This window comes from Heliangelus exortis, chromosome 22 (assembly GCF_036169615.1).
Source record: "Heliangelus exortis chromosome 22, bHelExo1.hap1, whole genome shotgun sequence".
Lineage (NCBI taxonomy): Eukaryota > Metazoa > Chordata > Aves > Apodiformes > Trochilidae > Heliangelus > Heliangelus exortis.
Genome location: NC_092443.1, coordinates 3,424,821 through 3,448,082, shown reverse-complemented (window position 1 = coordinate 3,448,082; position 23,262 = coordinate 3,424,821). Strand labels below are relative to the sequence as shown.

At 42.9% G+C, this 23,262-nt stretch overlaps 1 protein-coding gene across 1 annotated transcript; it reads left to right on the top strand.

Moving 5' to 3' along the window:
• The first annotated feature begins 5,194 nt into the window (after window positions 1-5,194).
• Window positions 5,195-22,596, top strand: PKN3 (protein kinase N3). The gene is made up of 22 exons (XM_071765751.1): window positions 5,195-5,397; window positions 8,123-8,405; window positions 8,891-9,039; window positions 10,497-10,626; window positions 10,743-10,894; window positions 11,258-11,453; window positions 11,764-11,955; window positions 12,197-12,306; window positions 12,790-12,933; window positions 13,964-14,039; window positions 14,765-14,951; window positions 15,165-15,276; window positions 16,100-16,176; window positions 17,098-17,164; window positions 17,762-17,853; window positions 18,234-18,410; window positions 18,502-18,564; window positions 19,113-19,189; window positions 19,677-19,819; window positions 20,061-20,168; window positions 20,728-20,808; window positions 21,706-22,596. The coding sequence occupies exons 1-22, from the start codon at window positions 5,377-5,379 to the stop codon at window positions 21,916-21,918; spliced, it is 2,850 nt and encodes a 949-aa protein (XP_071621852.1). The 5' UTR covers window positions 5,195-5,376; the 3' UTR covers window positions 21,919-22,596.
• Window positions 22,597-23,262: the final 666 nt, after the last annotated feature.

The following is a 23,262-nucleotide window of genomic DNA, read 5'->3' as shown; positions in this document are numbered from 1 at the left end:
GGGGCTGGTTGGTCTTCACTGAAAGAAACAGTTAATACTCTGTTTTGAACTTGCTTGTAGTTTCTTGGCATTTTTGGGGGCATTTGGTCAGTGTTTATGTAGTGCAGTGCAACCCTGTGGTTGTGCAGATGGATAATTGATTCATTTAGGTTCCACTACTTCAGTATTTGTAAAATGTTTCATTTGAGTAGTGATTTGCACACTCTTTTTCTTGAATTGCCTACTCTGCAAGACAGGGCTGTTGGTGCATATGCCTTGTGTGAAGATGGAGGTTTATAATGATGTTTTGCAAAAAATCACTGGATTGAGATTTTTTTTTAAGTAGTAACTTGCAGTACTGTATCTCCAGTAAATCAGTTTGTATGAAAATATCATGCAAGCTCGGAATAAAAAGACCAAGGGGTCTTACAATTAGATTTGGGTGTTTTTGTAAGTCTTTCCAGCTGAAAAATCTTAAGTACAAACTAATTTTGGGGCTATTTCAAAGAGCAAGATTCTTAGCAAAGCTTGTGTATAAAAAGTTGCTACTTGACTGCTTTCTTTCCTTGGTAGCAGCATGTATATATGCTTTAAATATACTGTCTCCTTTTCATTTTAAGACACTGCATTTGAGTAGCTTGTAACAGTTTCACGTAGAGGTTGTTGGTACTGGTATTCCAGAAAGTGTAATGAAAGTTGTTTTTAACATGCTGTGCTTTTGAAATATTTAAAAAAAAAAAAATGTTGTATCAGCTAATCTAAAATTCAAACAGCTAGTTCTCTTTGGATGTGTAGAAAAGACTGTCTTCTGGGAAGACTTGCTGTTATATTCTCTGATTCCTTTTCCTCGCTGAATTTGCTGTAGTCAAGTTCAGCTTTTTTTGATCCTTAAGACTACACTTTGCAGAACAAGGTTAACCTCTATTTGAAATGTGTCCGAATATTGTGTGTGGGGGAAGCATTCTGTAAATGTCTAGTCCAGCTTGGATTCAGTCCAGTTATCAGAGACAAGACAATGTCCAGTCTGCATGTGATCAATGCAAAAATAAGGCAACGTTTACTTTATTCCATCTCAACAAAATATTCTGCCCTGATCCTGTTTGCAGAACAAAGTAAAATGCTTAATTAGTAATGGTTTCTTACCATCTAGAGAGAGAAGGAACAAAACCTATGAAGTCTATAAACTTTGGGTTCTTTTTCATTTGATTACTTTTTGTTGTCAGATTGAAAACCACCTCCTGTTGTGCTAGAGGGTCAATGTGCTCCTACTTGCAGTGATGCCTCATTACCTAATTTTTATGCAGTCCTAATTGATGCTCAAGGAAAAGAATCTTCCTAGTCTTTAAAGCTTTAGGAAAAATACTGTTCCATTGTTGTTACAACCCTGTTGGTTACTGGCAGAAAACCTATTAAAACTGTTTTGAGAGTAATCAAAGCTTCAGGTTCTGTAAAGTCAAATATCATGAACAACAAATAAATGCTATTTCTGAGATTTTTCTTGCATATTCTGTAGCATTTTAGAGGGTGCCAAAACCCTTTTGCTACTGTACTGATAATACTGAGTTTCGTGTGAAACTTGAGGGTTTACTCCTGGCAAGGGCTAAAGAGTAAGCAAGGGCTAAAGAGTAAGCTAACGTGCTCAAAGGAAAACTGTATTTGCTGAGTATAATCTTTAAATATTTTTCCTAGCATTGGAAATGAATAGAGATTAACACCTTTCTCTGCAACACTGAGGAAATACTACAGATGGTCATCATGTGCTCTGTTCACTTAATGTCTAAGTTGGCTGAATAGATGTAATGGGTGTCTGTTTTTACTTGATTTGTGTAAGCATAAAAAGAGCATTTAAAGATAGATATCCACCTTGGATAAGAATGGGAGATTCTTACTAAACGTGTCTGTATCTCATAAATTCCCCATGGCTGCTTGAGCTCCAGTTAATCCTGCTGAATAAAATTTGTCACAGGTAAAAGCTGAGTTCAGGCTTTAGCCTGAAATTCCAGGGTTAAAATACAGAGTTGCTGGCAATTTAATAAACACGAAGCTACTGTGCTTGGGGCTGTATGATTTAAATGATTCAAAGGTTGTTCTTATTTTAAGTTTCATTGCTATAAAATGCAATCTCTTGTCTGTAAGTTCTAGTGCCAAAGGAAAGCAAATACATCTGTGTGTAAATAGTTAGAAAGGTTTGGGTTTTTTTTAAAACAGATTATCTGTGTCCTTATTCATACTTGTAAACATAGTTTTTGTCCCTGTAAACAAGCATTATCTGAATCGATTTCTCAGTCATTTATGCCATTCATTTGAATTTGTAAGCTTCTCTTTGTACCACACTCTAAAACAGGTGCATAACAATAGTACTTTGTTTATTGGATACTGTTCCTGAATTTTAAAGCCGTGCTTTTTTTTTTTTTTTTTTTTAAGAGACTGAAATCAATGAAATAATTTCTCTGTACCTTCAAGATATCCTTCTGTTTGAAGGAATTAAAGTACGTTTAACTGTTACTTGATGTTACTATTTCTAAGAGTCTTTTTCAAAAGAATCAGTTATTAGTCCTAAACTCGGCATCGGCTTTCAGGGCCGAGGTTTGTAGTGCTCGCTTCTCTTTTATGGGTATCAGGTGCTCGGTGCGATAAGAATGACAGGAGGTCACAAGTGATTCTGGAACAAGATGCTGGCTTCCCCTGGGGAACACATTTACATTTAATCTCTAATCCTCCCTCTTCTGGATTAAAAATGGAAACTTTTCAGACTTTTGATCATTACTTTCTCTGAATATACTCTACTGGAGGAGCCCTCTAAGACATAACTCAGCCTTATGACATAAACCTTAGCTTCTCGGGGCATTGGAGCCGGTGGGACCGTTCCTCGGTGCTGGCCGGTACCGGGAGGGGTTCTGCAGCCCCTGAGACGGGCTGTATCAACGCTCCCCCCGGGTTCTCCTGCGTGCTGCCTGGGGAGGGAGGCTCCCTAGCCGGGAAGGAGCGTAAAACGGGAGAGTTGGCCAAGGTAGAGGGCTCCGGGAAGCGGCAGCATCCTTCCCCTGCCCTTTCCCCCCAACCCGCTTTTAGTGCTCGCGTAGCCACAAACGCAAAGGGACGAAAAGGCTTCCTGGGAGCCGAAATTCACCGACAAAAGGCTGCCTCGCACCTCCCCTTCAGCTCCGCGTTAGCAGACAGACAGGGGCTGCCGGTTCAGCGGCAGGACATGCCTTAGCCCCCGGCATCCCCCCCCGGGTGCCCCCCGAAGGAACCCATACAGCTCGATCCCGGGACGGGACTGCCCCGACCCCCCGCTTGGAAACCGCAGCCCCCGGGCCGCTCACACGCTCCCCCCTTCCCGGCGATGATACTTCCCAGGTAAGAACCGCACCTGGAGGGCTGGCCCAGACCCGGGAATGTCCCCGGACCCCGCAGGAGTCGTGCCCGGAGGGATGCTGTGAGGCTGGACAGGCACACTGTGACACTCCCGTGGGACAGAGGTTACCGAGTGGGCAGGAACTGCTGATCCCACACACTGGCACCATTTGTCCGCAGGATTTGCAGGGGACAGCTGAACCATACCCCTAGGATGGACTGAGAGACCCCATCTGGGATGCTGGAGGCCAGGGACACCTCTAAGGAGGTGGGTAGCAGAGGGAGGCAAAGCCAGAGGACGTATCCTGCTCACACCCCATCACCCATGTCCTGATCCCTCCAGGCTGAGGTGTTCATCCAGCCAGATAACTGCTCCAGCCCCCCAGCCCTCCTCCTGCCTCACCAGAAGGAGAATAAGACCAGAAGAGGGGGAAGCTCCACGTGAACCCCAGTGGTAGCAAACCAACCCCTGCAAAACACCAAGGGCTCCCACCAAACCTTCCTCCAGCTGATGGAACCAAGCACAGCCTGATCCCTGTCTGCTGGGACAAACTTTGTCCCCTGAAGATCCTGGGGTGTCCCTGCTCCTCCACAACTCCATCTACACCTATGAGTTGGACTTTTCCCTTTCTAGTACTTCCATTGACTGAAGAGTCTAATTAAAATCACCTCTTAAACACTGAACAGAGCCTGGACCATGTTACAGATAGCAGCAGGTTCCAGAAGGGTTTATATTAATCTAATACACTTGCTTTATTAACAACAGGAGTGTGTTCAAAGTAAGTTTAAGGATTTATTCATTCAACACAGTTAAGCTAGACCAAAATTTCACATTTTTGTGGTGATTTGCTTTCACTAATTGTTGAGTTGCAGATCATTTACAAAATGCTTATGGTAGAAAAACTCTTCTAATTAAGTGAAAGGAAAACATTTCTGGTTATTAATATATTTCTAAATTTGTATGTGGGAATACTATCACCTCCAGATCTCTTCTGACTCAAAGTTGTTTATTGCTTCAGGACCGAAAAAAGCACATTACTGCAATAATTATATTATGCAATACAGCTGAGGAGGGATTCTTTACCCCCTGAAAGCAATAAATATCTTTTTCACTTGTTTTAAACACGGGGGCTATGACACAGTGACATCAGTTCTGTATGGCAGTACAACAGCATGGTGGTTTTTCACTCCTGGTAGCTGTGTGATTACTTCCAGCCTTGGCCAATGCATGTGGGTCATTTTTTCACTCAAAAAGTTTAGCCGAAGCCCCAGATCCTACACATAGAGGTACAGTTCTGTAGAGGAAAAAGTGATTCAAAAACCAGCACTGGAAACAGGCATCACCCCCTTTCCCGTGAAGCATCCTACCCAAAGGAGAGTTGCAGTTTGCTCATTCCCCTACAAACAACCGCGGGTTAGAACTAAAATTGGAAACCACCTGCTGGACTCTGCACAGCAAACCGGGCCCAGCCGCAGGGATTTTTCCTCTCAGCACCCAAAGAAGGAACCAAGCGGGACCCGAGTCAAAGAGACCTGTTACTGCCTCCGTACCGTCCCTTTGGCACGAACCCGCCATTTTTTGTGCCTACAAAGGACACTGACCCCCTCAAGTCTCTCCTCTCCCCTGCAGCCCGACGCGGAGGGAAGCGGGAGGTACCTCAGTCTCCTCAGCGTCCGGCCTGTCGCGCCTCTCTCCTTCCCGCCGCCATCCCGGGCGCGCTGCGGGATTTGTCCCCCCGGTCTCGGCTGCGCGTTCCCCTGAGGGCGGGAGAAGGCACCGGGACCACCTCCTGACAGGGGCGGGAGCCTCGGCTGCAGAGGACCCGGCGGGGCAGAGCAGGGCGGGGCAGGGCAGGGCGGGGCAGGGCAAGGTCGGGCCGGCGGGTGGGGAAGGGGAGGCTCCCCGCTCCCGGAGGGCCGCCCGGCGGCTGTTCTCCCGGGTCCGCACCCCACGAGAGGGCGCTGGCGGCGGCACGGCCGCTTCCCGGGGAGGCTGAAGTTTGAAAAAAGTGCCGGTTGTTGGCGGTGCCGTACGGAGCAATGGCGGCGGGGACCCCGCAGGTGAGCGCCGCGCTGAGGGCTCGGAGGGGCGGCGGAGTGGCGGGCGGGGAGAGCCTCGCCTCAGGCGAGCGGGGCTTCCCCCTCCCGGGCGGCCCCATCTGAGTCGTAGGGGCCCCCAATGGGTGGAGAGGGCCCCTCCATCCTCCCCCCGGGAAAGCACAGTTCTGCTCCGCCGAAGCCCTCGGCTTTCCTCCTGAGGGAGCGGAGCTTCCCGCTGCCTCCTCCGCCTCCCGCGGTGGCCGCGCCCCGGGGAGCTGTGCGAGGCTGTGCGAAGCAGGTGGGATCCCCTAAAAACGTCCCTTCTCGCCTCAAGGAAATGGAGTCCGGGCCAAGTTGGTGCCCGCTGTGGAAATCCCCCCCCTCAGCATCGAAGGGAGTGGGAAACGAGGCGGCCTCCGGAGCTGGCAGTGGGGAGCTAGAGGAGGGCTGGGAAAAACATTCCTCTCTGGAATAAGCTCCCGGAGTGGGAGAGGTGCCCTGCCTTCTTTCCTTGAGGCGTTTCAAGCCTAATCGGAAGAAGAAGGGATGGAGAGAGTGGCACAAAGAGCCGTGGCCAGGCCGGGCTCTCGCCATCCCGGTGCCTCCAGGGCTCGTTGCTCCCCACGGGGTTTGTCTCCAGACAGGGTTGCAGTTGCCTTTTCCTGAAGTTTGCGGTGGCTTTTTCTCATAAAGAGAAAAATGTGTCTGTCTGTCAGACACGGGGGTCTTGTCCCTACAACATGAATCTGCAGTGAAAGATGTGATTTTTAAACATCCACGCGTGTGGTTTGCAGGATGGCGGGGAGGAGGGAGAGTGATCTCTTCATCGCTAAAAATCAGATTGTGAATCAATTTCTGTGCCCCTGGTGAGAGTTGCAAGGGTCAGGTCTGCTCTGGGCTTCGTGCAGGTGAAGCTCATTTTCAGGCTGGGCATAACCGAGGGGAGGGAATCTGCCTGGGCTGCAATGCAAAGGACTGAGTGGAACTTTGATACTGCTGAAAGTTTATGCTCCCTGGGAAGCATCCTGGATACTTTTGTACCACAGAGTTTAGCAGAAGCCCTGGATGAGTTTTGGCAGCTCCATTGCAAGTATCAAAAGTGAGCTAATTTCAGCTAGTGTGGGTATTTCTCTGCAGCGTGTTTTTAGGATTGTGTTGGAGACAGACCCTGAAGGACTGACCTTCCCTTGGGAACCCAAGAACAGCTGCAGCATGGGCTGTGGCAGTGTCCCGGCACTCCTCTGAAATTCCTGGGTCAGAATGCAAAACCCGAATGCAAATTCAGCTTTCCTGTCCTCCTCAATAATAGAATGTTTTATTTTCCTGGTGCAAACAGTGGCAATGTTGTGGCACTCTGATCCATGGAGGGGAAGAAGGATCCAGTAGAATACATCATGCTTACATTCTAAATATAATACACAAAATTCACATGGTGCAATAACTGGTATTCAGACTGGCTTCTGGCAGAGAGTTATGGGGAGGAACATTGACTTCAGAACTGCCCAGACTGTATCTGTTCTCTGAATCAATACCCAGTTGTCTGCATTCAGCACCCTTGGTATTACTTTTGCACCAGTACTCATTCCTTTTCTCTGGGCAGATCCAGGGGGTGGTTTGCTTGCAGTCATTTACCTAGTTTGGATAGAAAATAAATCTGCATGCTTTTTCCAATTATCTAAATGAGAACTGCAACCAGCAACCTCCTTTTAGTCACTTGCTACAGACTGGATAAAGAGCTTTCTGATTTTCCAACTTAGAGCTGGTAAAGGTTGCCTGTGACTCAGGAACTCCATGATTCAAGTTCTTCCTCACAAAACTCTGGATGTTTTTCAAAGCTCTGGCTTAGTTCCTGGCTTTACTAATTGGGCGAGAACTTCCTGGAATCAGGATGTTAATCTGAACCTTTTTGTTTTGTTACCAGTCTGAAAAACTCCTATTTTGGCTATTGTGTATCTCTTGCAGACCCAACTTGGTTTTAGGCCAATTCTAAAATAGATTTTTTTTTTTTCCTTCATCTTTATTTTGCTATTAGACTGAAACCATAGGAAAAACTGCATGAGGATGTTTGGTTGGGTCTTTGAAGTGCATAACAAAATATATTAATATGAATAAATAATTATTTTTGTGTGAGTGGCATAGGCTTTGGATGCATAGCATGCTTTTTAAGTAACACAAAACCAGTGTGGTTTATTATTGGAAATATGGTCAACTGATGAAAGAGTGTGAAAGCAAGTTGGTATTTCTGAGTTCTGTCTTTAGTCACTGATGTGCTATGTGACATTAAGTTGGTTTGTGTAGTGGAGCTCCTAAAAAAGCTCTAATGGGTTCAGCTTTGTCTTTGAACAGTCAGCATTGAGACATAGTCAGATAAAAATCTGCATCATCACACTTGTAAAATCTAATGTTGATCAGAACAAGGGCAAATGTTTGTTTGGCTTTGATAACTGGCAAACAAAGATGTGTGTAGACATTAAATAACAAGGACATGAGTAAGCTGAAGGTTTTTCTCAATTATGGCTTAAACCCAAATTAGGCTTGTTGAGATCAAATTGTGTTCTGTCCTCTGCAATTTAAAGGTTGGTCTGGTCTTCCTGAAAATTTGGTGAAAAGCCTGGCTTCAGGATTTGTGTGAGCCAGGTTCTAAATGAATGAAGGAATGGAGTTTTGTGAGGGTATTGCTAGATCATAAAAATGGCTGAACTCTGTTATCTCTGAAATCTTTTTGCCCAATGCTGCTTGATTGCAGGGCAGCTGCCTCTTGCAGCTGGGCAGTGGTGTGAACTTAATGGATCCAAGTTTCCAGCAAAAACTGGAGGGTGAGAAGGAACTACTTCGCCGTGCTATACAGAAAGAACTGAAGATTAAAGAGGGAGCAGAAAACCTGCGCAAAGCAACAACAGACAGAAAGAATCTTGTTCATATAGAGCATGTGCTGAAATCTTCCAACAGAAAATTGGAGCAACTGCACTGGGATCTTCAGGAGCTTAATGCAAGGATTGTAATAACAGACAAAGAGGAGAGTAAGACAGGTAGGTCCTGGGTCATGATTGACAGGAAAATTTATTATAGTACTCCAATATTCATATATATTGAATCAATATGTTTTTCTGATGAGGGCTCACAAGCAGTAGGAGTTTCTTCTGTTGGTATTTAGCTGATGAAATTATCTGTGCAGTAAAAAAGCTGAGAATAGGACAATAGAGGAGGGAACATGAAATCAGTGTAGGAGGAAACCAGAGGCATGTGCTGGGCATGGGCAGTAGAGTTTCTGGTTGAACACTCAAGTTTCTTACATGAGTATAGAGTTGGAATAATGCTTGCTTGGATGGGTTAATTGACAAACTAAGACAAATTTACATGATATGAGCTTGAGTATTTTGCAGTCAGTTTTGCAGACAAGACCTTATTGTACCTTGTTTTCTAGCCTGATCTTCTTCTATAGTCACCCATCTATAACACAGTGAAATGACCCAAGAAAAGTTGACTAATTGTATTGATTGTACTGTTTGTGCAGATGGATCTGCATCTCCAGATCCTTGTCTCTGGGACAGAAACCCAGACCCCATGGCAAGAAAGGTTGAAGCTCTGAAAAAGCAGCTGCATGTTGAAATGAAAGTGAAACAAGGAGCTGAGAACATGATCCAAATGTATTCAACATCCAAGGTAAGCAGGAAGAAGCAACAATTTCAGAAAATGGATTCCTGGGTCAAAATTTGTATTTCAGTTCTATACACAAAACCTCTCTGGTAATTGGTGTGTGGGAGCAATTCATTTGCAAAGCTGGCTTGGCTGAATCCTAGTGCTGCATTTTGGTGCCCAGCATAGTGACAGCATGGGACAAGCAGCACTCTGATTATGTGTCAGACTTGCATGTTACAGATTTCAGGAGTTTAGCAAGAATCATCAAGAAATTGGATGGTGCATATTTCATTTGTCAAGAACTTAAGCCAATTGATAATTACCAAATGTTAGGAAAAGGCTTTTCTGAAAGTTTGCTCCACTTGGACCCATGGTGTGGCTGCCCATGCTTTTTTCTGAAGCATCTGGTGGTGATCACTGCTAGGGAGGAGTTATTAGACCAGACAGACCAACATAGTCTAGCAGTTTTGATCCTTTCTGGCAGTTCTTACATGACAGATGTTAATTATGCTTTGACTCTTGAATGTTGCTCAGTGATATTAATGATAGAGTTGGGAATGAGGTTGTTTAACTCAGACATGTAAATCTCAGTGAAAGGTGCTGGGTACCTGTAGCAAAGCTTGTGTTACCATTATTAAACAGCTGAATGTCCCTGTGGAGAGATCTGCCTCTCCCTACCAGCTACAAACTCTACTTTCAGTCTAGATGCTTATCTTAGCTGGTTAAATACCAACACAGGTCTTAATGCATTTAACTTCAGTCCTCAGTGACTCTAGAGGCAGATTTGAGCAAGAGAAAAGTATCTCATAGGCAATGGCATGGTAGAAGTGCTATCTCCAGGGAAACTTGAAAGCCTGGGAAGGTAGTGAGGGTAATATAAGAGGTACATTCAGTCACTGACTTGAAGAAAGAAAGTTTAAGAAGTGCTGGTGTTGTACACTGAGTTGGTGTGATGTTTTGATACCACTAGGTTATTTAGGACAGAGCACAGCATGTGGTATCTCTTCATGTTAGAAAAAATTTCCAAGGTTTACTGGTTTCATATTTATCCCACTTTGTGAGTTTGGCATAGTGGTATTTAGAAGTCAAGGGATAATTTTAAAAAAATCCAAGCTTAATATAAAGCTTAATTCTGTAAAACTAACAGTGTAGAGGGTTGTGATGTTTTGATTTGTTCAAAACCTCTGCTCACAAAACAGTGTCAGCACAATTAACCAGTGAACCACAAGTCTCCGTGACTGCAAGATTTGGTATTAACTGGACATGTCCTTGACCTGTCCTTTCCCTCCCCAAATGGAGATGGTGATGTCAAAGTCCTTGATCTTTAGCAATGTTTCCTTTACATAACTGCTTATTTCTGCCATTTCAGGATCATTTATGACCCTTCCTGCCAGTACCACCTTAACCTTGTTTGTGAGCACATTGCCATAATCCATTTTTAGTGAGTGTGGCTCTCTCTGCTCACGCTTTCTTTTGTGCAGGAGAGGAAGCTGCTGGCTACAGCTCAGCAGATGCTTCAGGACAGCAAGACAAAGATTGAAATAATCCGCATGCACATAGTGAAAGTCTCCCAGTCAGCAGGAGGGATGGAAGATCCAGTGGATCCAGCAGGTAAAGTGTTTTTAACTAACTGATATGCAGCCCAGAGCAGATGTGCCCAGAGCCCCAAGATCCAGAGTACTCCTCCAGTTTTCATCCTCATCATATTTTATCTCTAAAACACTCAGTGAGGATGGGGACCACCATCAGTGCTTTGGAGCTGAGGATTGAGGAGCTGAGACATCACCTTCGTATTGAAGCTGCTGTAGCTGAGGGGGCAAAAAATGTGCTGAAGATCCTAGGAGGGAGCCGGGTGCAGGATCGCAAGTTCTTGGCTGAGGTAAGCACTTCTTCAGGCCTTCTTGGAGTGTTGTTTCATGCCCCAGTATTAGTGATTTAGTATGAATGGGTAGAGATAACCAAGAGTTATTAATTTGGGAAAATCCTGCCTCTCTGTGAGGACAGACAGGTTGAGATCACTTTCCCTTCCAGGGATATCATTCCTTAGGAATGTCAGAAATGATATTGATGGGGTGGTCAGGATCTATGGGATACTATTTCCTCTTGTTCCCTTTTTTAGTAAGATGTTAACTGGTCTTTTTTTGACGCTTACTCTGATGGTTCATACAGGATTAGTAGTACCTGGACTGAGGCTGTACATTGAAAATTTTTATCTGCTTTCTGTTCTACTTCCTATTGTTAGGCTCAGAGTCGTTTGCAGGAGTCTTCCCAGAAGATTGACCTGCTGCGCTTGTCTTTGGAACATCAGCTTAGTGAGCTTTCTCCTGATCACCCAAAAAGAGCACTCATCAAGCAGGAACTAGTAAATACTTCCTCCTTGGGAGCTCAGCATGGCAGCATCCAATCCACTTCAGTCATCAAACCTACAGCCCTTACAGGTGTGTAAATCCTGCATGGCATGTTGTTATGAGAACAGAGGGAACAATTAATTGATTTCTTCTCATAGTTGTGATGCCTGTTCTTATATGGACTTTCTGTGGATTTTCTAGGAAACTGACTGACTTCTTTTAGGCCAGCCAGAGCTTTCTGATCATATGGATTTGCAGTCTATTACTCTGGGGCAGATTTGAGCTCTTAACCAAGAAACCACTGAATCCGAGAAATTCTTGGATCCCTGTGAGAACGAGCTGAATGTAATCACTTCATCTATTCCATAATAATATTCTTTACTCTCCTAAATTCCCTCAGGAACATTGGAAGTGAGACTGATGGGTTGTCAGGACCTATTGGAAAATGTTCCAGGACGTTCCCGAATGACGAGTTCTTCTCCCATCTCTGGCAGCCCAAGTGACCTGAGGGCTCTTTCCCGAGCACGGGTTGGCCTGGGAATCCACGGCCGTGGTGTTGCAGGGAAGTACCTGAGGAATGAGGAGCCCTGCAGTGAGTATGGGGTTTCTTGATGAATCCTGGGTGGCATGGGGTCTTCTTATCTGGGTACTAGATTAGCCTGGTGTGGAGGTAATTATACAAAACCTGGTTTCTTCAAAACAGAGAGAGAATTAATTGCATTACACCTTGTCTTCCTAGTTCTCAAAATTATGTTTTATTGGGATGTTCACCTTCAGCATGAGACATTTTGGTTTGGTAAGAGATTAGAATCTGTGTTTGCTCCTTTGTTCAGATGAGGTCCTTGCTGTGCTCAAAGTGGACAATAAAGTGGTTGGCCAAACAAATTGGGGACCAGTTAACAACCAGGCATGGGATCAGAGCTTTGTCATTGAGCTGGACCGGGTAAGTCTGTCCTAGATTCCCTGGTGTTGTATTTGTTTTTCCATTCCACTTTACCTAATTTGCTTGTTTAACTGCCATTCTACTTGGCTTAGCTGTGTGTTGCTGCTGTCCCCATGTCCTTTTCTGTTCCAGTTATCTTAGTCTTCCCCTGGAGGCAGTGCAGCTCTGGCAGTGTTTCAGCTTGAACAGCATCTGTTGTCCTTCTCTCCTTATCTGAGCAGTTTTATTTCATCTTACCAGCAATGTGGCTTTCACAGGGGTTTCTGAAATGGGGAGCCAAGACAGCAGTCCCCAAGAGAATCTGTGGCTGAGATCATCTGAAAACACCAGAGAAAGTGGGAAACAGAAGGATTATGGAAATTTCTTATGCATACTGTTTAGTTTACTGGATTTTTACAGGATCTGTGTGCCTTGTTTCCAGAGAGTGGGGGGCAGTACATAACTCCTCTGCTTTTTTTTTTTTCCCCTTTCCCATCCCAACAGTCTCGGGAGCTAGAAATTGCAATTTATTGGAGAGACTGGAGAGAACTTTGTGCTGTGAAGTTTTTACGATTGGATGATTTCCTTGATAATGAACGTCATGGGATGTGCCTCTCACTTGAACCACAAGGAATGCTTTTTGCAGAGGTATAAATGTCAGCTTTGTTTCTTTCTCAGAGAACTCCCTCTGTTTAGGGTGCCTGCCCTGAAAGCACTTGTTCAACTCATGATACAAGGTGAGGAAGGAGCACTACCCTAGAAGGGTTACATCAATATCATTTATCAGAATAAGGAACAACATGATATAATAGATGTACACATGCCATAGCCTGAAGTGACTCTTCAGCAGCTCCACAGCAATTATATGTGTGTGTGCTGTGAATCCTTTCATTTTTATTTGCTTTCATTATGAGTCATAAAGTTGACACTTTAATTAAACATATGGCTTAATGGTCAGAATTGAATCACAGAGACTGTATGATCAGAGGCATTCCCTCTGGGTATGCTTATTTTATCATCTTTCTGAGGCTAATAATAGTTTGAAGTACCATCAATGAAGAGATCATCCAGATAATCCCTTAAAAGCCACAGAACATTTGCCTCTGTTTTGTGATGAAAGTTCCTGTGATCACCTTTAAAAAAGCAGGATCTTGACCTCAAGTACCCAAATTTCCCTTCTCCATACCTTCTTGGGGTTTTCTGTGGCTTTGTTTTGTTGGGGTGGAAAGTAGGGTTGTTTGGGTTTTTGTTGGGTTTTTTTTTGTTTTCTTGTTCTTGTTGCGGGGTAGTTGGGCTGGAGTTTTTTGTTTTCTTTTTTGTGTGTGTGTTTACATCTGTGCCATGGACTTCTATTTATTTTTTTTTTAAGCTACAAATGGCTGTGTTCATTATGTTTGGTTTTATCAGTTAGATTAATTTCATTTGGAATATGAATTAGCTGTAAACTGGGGCTTTTTTTCTGCATTTCAAGTAGCAGAAAATTTCAACATCTAAAACCACAGCTGAAGTAACAAGTGTTTAGAGGCTGAGGCTGGAGTAGTGTGGTCTGGAGTCTGCAGGAGTGACTCCTAACTTACCTGACAGATACAACTGGAGAACTTGATGGGAGAACACGTGCAAGTTTGTGTTCAGAGTGTAACTGAATTATCTTGACAAATCCCCTTTGCTTCTCTGGCAGGTGATGTTCTGTAATCCTGTCATTGAGAGAAAGCCAAAACTGCAGCGACAGAAACGCATTTTCCCCAAGCAGAAAGGTGAGCTGCTGGAGAGCTGCCTCTTTCCTTTCATCCTGTGTGTGTAGGTGAGGGCAGTGGTTTGCAGAGGCAGCCTGGCATGCATCCTATCCCATTCAATTTGTCAGACATGGAAATGTTTGCTAATTGCTGTGTAAGTAGGTTGGCTTCATTAGAATGTAAAAGTTTCTTCAGTCACAAGAAGTGCAAGCAGCCTGGCTGCAGCCTAGTGTGTAATGTTGTGATATTGTTGTGGTGTTTCTCTTCACAATTAGCATTGTTGTAGAGATCTAATTAGTTATTTAGTAGACTCCTCAGGAAGATCCAGGACTCAAGCTGTTCTAGCTTAACCAGCAGTGCTGTTAAGAGATGAGTGGATATTGGAAGGTTTTATGGAAAATTCTGAATTGTACAAGACTGTAGTCTGTACAAGACTGTAGTCTACAAGACTGTAGAACAGGCTACTGACTGTCTGTCAGGTCTCTGGAGCTGGCATCTCAGATTAATAGTTTAGGGAATGAGAAAAAATAATGAAAACATCCCAAATGTTTTACTTTTTTAAAGATGTCTTTGGAAATTTTGTGTTAACAGTCTGCGTGATTAAAATGCAGCGTTGAAACAGAAGAAAACCTGACAGAATAAAATAAATATTTAGTGTTTTATGCAATTGCTGCTTGAGGATTGTTATGATATTATATGGTTGTATATTGTTTGCTGTAATCTCACTGATGCTTTGACTCCTCCAGGGAAAGAATTTCTCCGAGCTCCTCAGATGAACATAAATGTTGCTGCCTGGGGTCGCCTGATGATGAGTTTCCTCCCTCCATGTAGTTCCTTGAGCACTCTGAGTCCTCCACTTCATGATCCCATTCAGACAGGATTCTCTCCAGTTCCCCCACAAAGTCATGTTTATTCAATGTCCAAACTGAGTGGGTAAGTCATATTCAGAGTGCTGGAATGCAAGTCCAACCATCACCAACTTAATTTCTCCTTTTCATTCCTTGATACTTCACAGACTTGTGGTGTGAATCAGGCAGTTCTGTTGTACAGTGCTGGTCTGAACCTTATGCAGCAAAGGTGATACAAAGGTGTCTGTGTTCAGCATTCTGCCCTAAGAAAATCTTCAATTTTTTCTTACAAATGCAGTGACTTTCCTGTGGCTAAGCTTACATTTGCTGATGAAGCCCCACCCAAGCCCCCACGCCTGTTTCTGATGGCCAACTCCAAAGAGTCAACACCATCTCCTGCTGATTCTCCGGTAAACATCTGGGTGACAGGGAGAATTTTCTCTGTTGTTGGTTGTCTTTCAAGGCCTTGTTCTTCTTAATTGTTTATTACTGGAGAAATGAACTGGACTTGAGGCAGGCAGTGTTTTGTCAGTTGGCTGATCTCTGGGGATACAGAATGCAGTGAGCTCTTGTTGATGTGAGGTCTTTACAGAAGTGTTGCACCTCTTTTTTTATTTTTAATGTTGAGCTGCTTTTCTTACATAAGGAAGGTGGGAGGCAGGTCAGCATGGAGGGAGTTGAGAGGAAGAGTGTAGAACAAATGATTTCAGAGAGAGAGCAGGGAAAGAGGGTTAGTAGGCTTTTTTAGGACCAGATGAAGTTCTTTGTCATTGAAGAAACTGGGGAAAACCAAGAACAGTTCTGCTTTTCCAACAAGAAGGAGCAGGATATTTTTTTTTTTTTGTAGTGTAATGGTTAACACCCTGTGTTCTACCACATCTTACCTTTTTCATTTGGCTTTGATGATAGAAGAAACTGCATTCTTTGGTCATTTTGACTCTGCCTGGGATACAAGATACCTCTTTCTCTAGAAAAGAATTATTTTCTCCTAGACTAAAAGTGTTTATTTTAAAGGGTTTGACTCTATCAAAATAATATTGTACATGGGAATCTAAGTTTTGTGTGATCACATATTTTCATGCTGCTTCCCTCCAAGCAGAGACAATGATCAACTGCAGGAACTTGTCTGTGGTTATGGTGGGTTATGACAGAGGAGAAAAGCTGGATGTGGGTTATTCAGGTCTGACTTTGTGATTCCAGAGGATGAAACTATAATTTTCATTCTGTTCCTAGTGTCTAAAGAGGCTGCATGTTGAGGAGAAGTCTTGCAGGTCTGCTATTACAGAATTTCCAATCCCAGCATCTCCAAGGTAACTATGGGCTGTCCTGGGTCACAGATTAAAGACACAATGGGCTGAAATTTTTGAGCATGCAGTCTAAAATTCTGCTCAAGGTCTGCCTTGGTTTCTTAGCAGCAGACTCCTAGTGCTCAGTGCTTCTCGGAGGAGGGAATTAAGTCCTTCATGACTTGGTACTTAGCCCTTCATTTCATTTGGAGGCATATGGAGTGTCTACTGCCTTTTAAAGATGATCCTGGACATTTAGGGTGTGGGCTGATTTTTTAATTTTTCTTTTCTTTTTTTCTTTTTTTTAAATTTTTTTTAAATTTTTTTCTTCCTAACCAATTCTACAGCATGGGTTTCCTTGGTAACACCTTGTGGTCGACACAACATTCTGTTGCCTCTGTTTAGTCAGCTACTTTTTTCCCAGAAACATGTTACATCTGTTGTCTCACCATGTTTCATTTCCAACTCCTGTTGGAGAACTTCTCCTTCTGCCCTTGTCCTGCCATAGCCCTCGATATAAAAATGTTCATCTGTGCTTAACACAGTTACTGTTGAGCCTGCTGAAAGGACTGTAGGCACAACTAAATTTTGTTATGCAAGGATGGGGTGGAGGGGAAGTAAACCTGTTAGGCAAAGCAACAGAGAGAGCAAGCCTCAGAGAGTCAGAATTGTTGCTTCTGATTCCCATACAGATGGAAGTCACAGTGCTGCCACTGGAAGCAGTTTCCTCACCTTATGGTTACCTGCTCCCTTCTTCAGGGGCAGAACAGCAGCAAGCCTGTTTTCTGCATCTCTGCTTAGTGGAGGAGTGGCTGACACAGCTGTTTGCTTTCCCCTTTGCTATACAGAGCTTCCCCTGGAGCAAACACACACACACACTCCTTTGTTATCTCTTTATGCATCTTTTGGGTATTGTCTCAGCAATTCTTCTTTGGATGTCTGCAGGAAAAGGACAGTTCAGCTTGAGGATTTTCACTGCATTGCTATGCTGGGACGTGGCCACTTTGGGAAGGTACCATGGAAATCTGCAGTCTGTGGGAGGAGGGCAGTAGGACTCAAGATGGGAGTCTGGATAGAAACGTTTGAGGATGGAAGAGATGTGTTGCAATGCAGATGTAGCAAACAATCCCAGCCCAACCACACAAACAGCTGATAACTGTTGTTAAAACTCAAAACTCCTAAAGATTTGTGGCTTCTAAGCCTGGAGGAAACCATCCTGGGAGTGCTAAATCATTTCATAAAGCACACCATTACCATTCCTTTCATTATTTCTGTGATCACTAGTGTAATAGCTCCATTCCCAAGCCCTGTGTGCATAGTTGCTTGCTGTGAGAGCTCTGAGGTGCTGATAAAGCTCTGGGCCAGCTGTGATACTGCTGTTTGTGGAAAGAATATAACTGGCACTGACATCCTTCTGGAATGATGCAGCAGCACAAGGAGCAGAAAAAACCTGCTCAGTTTCCAGAGTTCCCTGAGCTTGGTTTTGAGAATGAGTGTCTGGAGTGGATGGATATGGTTTGTGTCCATGGGAGTCAAAGTCATCCAATAAAGAAATAACAAATTTGGTTGAGGTGTAGCTTTTTTTGTTGTCTTTTTTGTTGTCTTTCAGGTACTGCTGGCCCAGTACAAGGCAACAGGGAAGCTGTATGCTATCAAAGCCTTGAAGAAAAAAGATATTATTAGGAGAGATGAAATTGATAGGTGAGCTTTATTTAGAGATGGTACTATTGCCAGAGGCTACAGGAACACACCTGTAATCAGATGTTAGTAGGTATGATGTGTTCTGGTCATGGTACTGTTAAGGTTAAATGTGACCTTAAGTCTTGGGTAAATAAAATCAGAAATAAGGAAACATGTTACAGTGATGCTTTCTTACTTCTGGTGGAATAATGGCTGAAGAACACTTTAAAACTCAAGGTTTGGAAGTGTGTAAGATAAATATTTTACTAGCCCTCACCTTTTATTTCACTAACTTAAGATGTAAGCATTTTCTTTTACATCTGTCTTCCTCAAAACAAGATTTCTGCGGAGTTTTAACACCAAGTTTAACACTGACAGTTTTGTTCTTTGAATCCTGGCAGCTTGCACTGTGAGAAGAGAATATTTGAAGTGGTCAATTCTTCTGATCATCCATTCCTTGTGAACATGTTTGCATGTTTCCAGACCCCTCATCATGCTTGCTTTGTGATGGAATATACCCCGGGTGGTGACCTGATGATGCGCATACATGAAGATGTCTTTCCAGAGCACGTGGCACAGTGAGTTAGAATTAGAATTGGTCTAGTTTCTAGACACTATAAAATTTTAATCTTGATTCTTATATTTCCTGTAACTATTTCTCTCTTTTAGGTTTTATACAGCCTGCGTGGTCTTGGGGCTCCAGTTTTTGCATGAGAAGAAAATTGTTTATAGGTAAAATGCAGCAAAGAATCAAATATAAGACAGTTCAGCAACTTGAATTTTTTTCCTCTAGCTATATGCTCTCAGTCTTGCTGGGATTTCCAGTCCTTCTGTCTGTCTTTATTTTCCTCATCACCTGTTATTAGCAGCATGTTCTTTGTGCTTAGAGTAAGTAAAGTCATGTAGCAGCTATTCATCTGACATGCTGCAGGTGATTAATCCTCTGGGACATGTCAATACATCTGAGGGGGCACCTGTAAGTCACTGCTTTCTTTTTTACTGTGATATTCAAGAATTTTTCATGCTGTTGTGGGATGCTCTTTTCCAGATGAATAAGCCCCACCTAGCTCCACATTGCTTTATGAGCTTTTCATTGAAAGGAAAATACCAATAAGTTTAGGGGTATCTTCCAAATAATACATTATTTAAACCAAATGCAGATTCTGTTCTGTTTAGATTTGCTTCTCTTTATTTAACATTCAGCTTCTTCCTCTTGCAAACAAGATGTTGAATGAGAATCCTCAGACTCCACCATTCTCTTTCCTCTCCTTTGCCTACAGGGACCTGAAGTTGGATAATCTCCTTTTAGATGCTGAAGGATTTGTGAAGATTGCAGATTTTGGATTGTGTAAGGAAGGTGAGTGACTTTGAAGCTGAATCAGTTTAGTATTGGGGTTAGTAATCTGTTCACAAATGCAGGTGGTTGTGTGTAGTAGTTATTCATCCCTATTTTAAAAATAAACCCCCAAACCCCCAACTAGCAAAAAACAAAAAACCTTCACCTGTCTGGCTATGGTGAACTTGGAAAGAGTACTTTGTCCTTTAATCTTCTGGAAACTTATGGATGAGTTTACAATGTGCTTGTTTGCTCAAAGGAACCAGAATATGGGACTACTAAATATGTATTTCAGCAATGAAATCTACAGGAAATCTATAAGCAATTTCCTTTGTTTTGCTCTCTATTCAAGTATTACTTGTATATTCTTATTTGGAGTTTTTAGAGGCTTCAGGTTTCATACTTCATACTTGGGATTTACCAAGCACTGATGAGAGCCCTTGCCTAGTTAACAACCCTGTATTATCCATTTAGTAGTGGATGTTTAGGAAGTCTTCTTTTCCTACAGGAATAGGTTTTGGAGACCGTACAAACACCTTCTGTGGTACCCCTGAATTTCTGGCTCCTGAAGTCCTGACAGACATCTCATACACTCGGGCAGTGGACTGGTGGGGACTGGGTGTGCTCATTTATGAGATGCTTGTTGGTGAGGTAAGGCCACCACCTTTCTCTAACAGAACCTCCCTCTCTCCCTTTGGGAAGAGTAGTACTCAACCACCCAAAATAAAATTTTGTTGAATGTAGCCAACTATTTTAGTACTTAAATTACATTTTTCTCATTCGTAGAGCTTGCCAAACAATAAATCCATATGCCTCCCTGCTATTCCCATCCCTGCTTGATAGTGAGGAATGGGTGCTATGTGGATTAAATAATAAAATCTCACAATTGCAGTCACCATTCCCTGGAGATGATGAGGAAGAAGTCTTTGACAGTATTGTCAACGATGAAGTCCGGTATCCACGATTCCTTTCATCTGAGGCACTTTCTATAATCCGGAAGGTAATGGGCTTGATGGGTCTCCAGGAGCCTGAAGAATTTACATTTACACTGTAAGTGGGTCCAGAGGGACTCTGTTAGGACTGGATAGCATTTGTGTGAGTAATCTGTGGAGCTGCCCACACAGACTAAGGAAAAATGTAAAATTTTACACATATTTTTCCTTCCCTTCTCTTTACCTAAATGTCATCCCTCTGTCTGGGGATGACTATGGAGGCTTTTTGCTGAGGTCTGTTGCTGCTAACTCTGAAAAGGAGAAATGATGATTCAAGGGCAGGAAGTGCCAGAGTCCTTCATTGATTCAGTGGTTGACCCAGTAGCCATGGGTTCACAATTAAGATGAGATGCTTCATGCAGTTTATAGCAGGTGTGTTACCCATGTTGACAAGTTGTTTACAAGGAACTAGGTCTAAGCTATTACCAGCAGATGATGACCTTGCTGCAGAATGAAAATGAGAAAACACGGAGGGGTCACTCCATATCTTTCTGTTTTTCTCTCTGGAACATGATTTCTGCCCATTCTTTTCCCAGCTGTTTAATTTTGAATTGATATTTCCTTTAGCTTCTTCGGAAATGTCCAGAGCGTAGACTGGGAGCAGGAGAAAAAGATGCAGAAGAGATAAAAATTCAGCCCTTTTTTAAGGTAAAAATTCATGTTATCCCTCCCCCTCATCTCTTATGTTTGAGCCTAGAGTGATTTGTTTTCTGTTGGTAGAGAGAGAGATTTCCATTAGTTGTCAGTGAGATCTTAGTGACAGCTTCTGTTACACCTCATTGCTCTATTCAGAAATTTGTGTTTCAATTTATGTTTGAAATTAATCTCTCAAGTGTGTTTTCTGGGATCTGTAACTCTTCAGAGCCAGTTTGTGCTGCTTCTGTATACAAATACTTTGGGGCCATCAACAACTACACTTTTTAAAATCAAACTGCAGCAGTCAAAGATGCTGTCAAGTGATGACAGTGACTGCCAGTCAGTCTATTTGATGGCATCTTCATTTGCAGGATGCACTTGAATCCTAAGAGAAAATGAGGTTAAAGCCAGGTTTTCTTTGGGTCAAGGGTATAGTTTGTTCAAGGCAAAAGTGTTACTGTTGCTCCTTGTCATTACCCATCTGTCAGTAGTTATTAGCCTTGTAGCCCCTGGCTGGCTTTTCGGGGGAGTAAGAAAAGAACTTGGATGTCAGCAGAAATTGCTGCCAAGTCCACAGATCCACCTGGTCTCAGCTGGGCTTTAGTTCTGCCTCTCCTAAATATCATTTGAGCTGTAGCCTTGTTTCCTGATGTTTTGAAGAGCAGCCTTTGACTGTATGGGATCTTTGTACTTTGACTGTATGGGATCTTTGTACTGCCAGGCCTGCACTGGCTGTGCATTTTGCTTTTGGTGGTTTGGGTTTTCAGTACTCTTGTTTTTTCTAATTATTAGAAATAAGACATGTGCAAATGATCTGGAAGGGAGGCTGCAATCCTCCCTCTTACTTTCATTTTTCATAAATTACCTTCATAAATGTCCATCTGGCTCATTGGCTTCTTTTTCTTACAGGGAATTGACTGGGGTGCATTGCTTGCCAGGACTCTGAAGCCCCCTTTTGTGCCCACTTTAAGAGATCCAACTGATGTGAGCAACTTTGATGAGGAGTTTACTTCACAAAAGCCAATCCTCACTCCTCCTGAGGAGGCTGCTCTGCTCACCCGCAAGGAGCAGACGGTCTTCAAGGACTTTGACTTTGTCTCCAGACACCTTTTGGATGTTTGATTCCTGTGCTGTAAGAAACATGAACAGATTCTTACCACCTTGTGAGCCTGCAGAGAGGACTTGGCCTGAGCAATGGAAAAGTCAACAGAATTCCTGGAACTGGTGGTGCTGATGACCCCAGGACTGGGTGCCTTGAAAGGTGATTTAACCTACTGTGGTTTTTTCAGTCTCGTTGGAGGGCTGCTGGATGTCAGTTATCTTTAAGGAATAATTAATGTTTGACTGAATGTATCATCTGCTGTCATGGAAATTTGGGATTTGAGATGGACAGGATGTAGTGAAGTCAAATCATCTCTGCAACCCAGGTTATTCTTTGCAAAACACCCAAGTAAGTAGCACAGCTTTTTAAAGGTGAATAGTAGTATGGGGAATGACCACTTCTCACCTATTTTTTTAGAAAAAGCCATGCAGCATTCCATCTTTATAAAGATTTTATGCCCATTCTGACTTATAATTATGTATTCCAGAGAAGGAATGGATTTTAATACAACCAAGATAATTTTAGGTTTGATAATGATCCAAGTGGTGTATCTTAAGGAAAATGAGTCTCTTTCTACTTCTTTGAGGATGCTAAGTCTTACTGGTTTTAATTATATAAAAAAGCCACTGCTTTGCACATGTTATTTTTTGTAATTTTTTTTTTTTTTTACAATAAAGATATCTTTTCTTATAATGAAATTTCAGCTTTTCATCTGCTTGGTGTTAACTGAATGTTTCATATTAAGGCTAACCATATCTTGCTCTACAGGCAGGACTTTATTTTTCTGTGTAAATGTCAGTAGTAATATTTTCCTTTATTCCTCTTACTCAAGTTGTCTCTGTGCATATTGCTTGGTGTCATCAGCTGGCACATACAAATGGTTGGAGTCAAGCTGAGTCTCCACAGATTTTATCAGTGTCTATACCCTGCATCTTTTGGGTGACAGATAAATGTTGACAGTGTTAGTATTGGAAAATCAGTCAGTTAAAGGTGATTTTGTTTGCCTGGCAACTTATTTTGTCATTTTACTTTAAGATTTTTTTAAAAATTCATAATGTTTGCTTGTTGGGTAAAAAAAGAAAAGGTATCACACTGACAGGGATGCACAGCTATTACTCTTTCATTTTATCTTCAACAGAGGAATACAGAAGTTGAACTAATTTGATTGTGCTGCAGCTGGAGATAAAGTTCAGGTGCAGCTAATGAGTCATTATTAAATCCAGGCTGGTCTCAGTGCTTCAGAAAGCAGAGGGGTAAGAGCTCTGTTTGTGCAAACCAGAAATAATTCAGAGCCAAGTACAAGTGCTTCTGAAAATTCCTGCATACAAATATCCTTTCAACATCCTGCTCTGCCTCCCAGCCCA

Coding starts and splice junctions, on each gene's coding strand:
- PKN3 (XM_071765751.1), top strand. CDS start 5,377: ATGGCGGCGGGGACCCCGCAG. Junction 11,956..12,196: donor GAGGAATGAGGAGCCCTGCA/GTGAGTATGGGG, acceptor TCCTTTGTTCAG/ATGAGGTCCTTGCTGTGCTC. Junction 19,820..20,060: donor ATGAGATGCTTGTTGGTGAG/GTAAGGCCACCA, acceptor TCACAATTGCAG/TCACCATTCCCTGGAGATGA.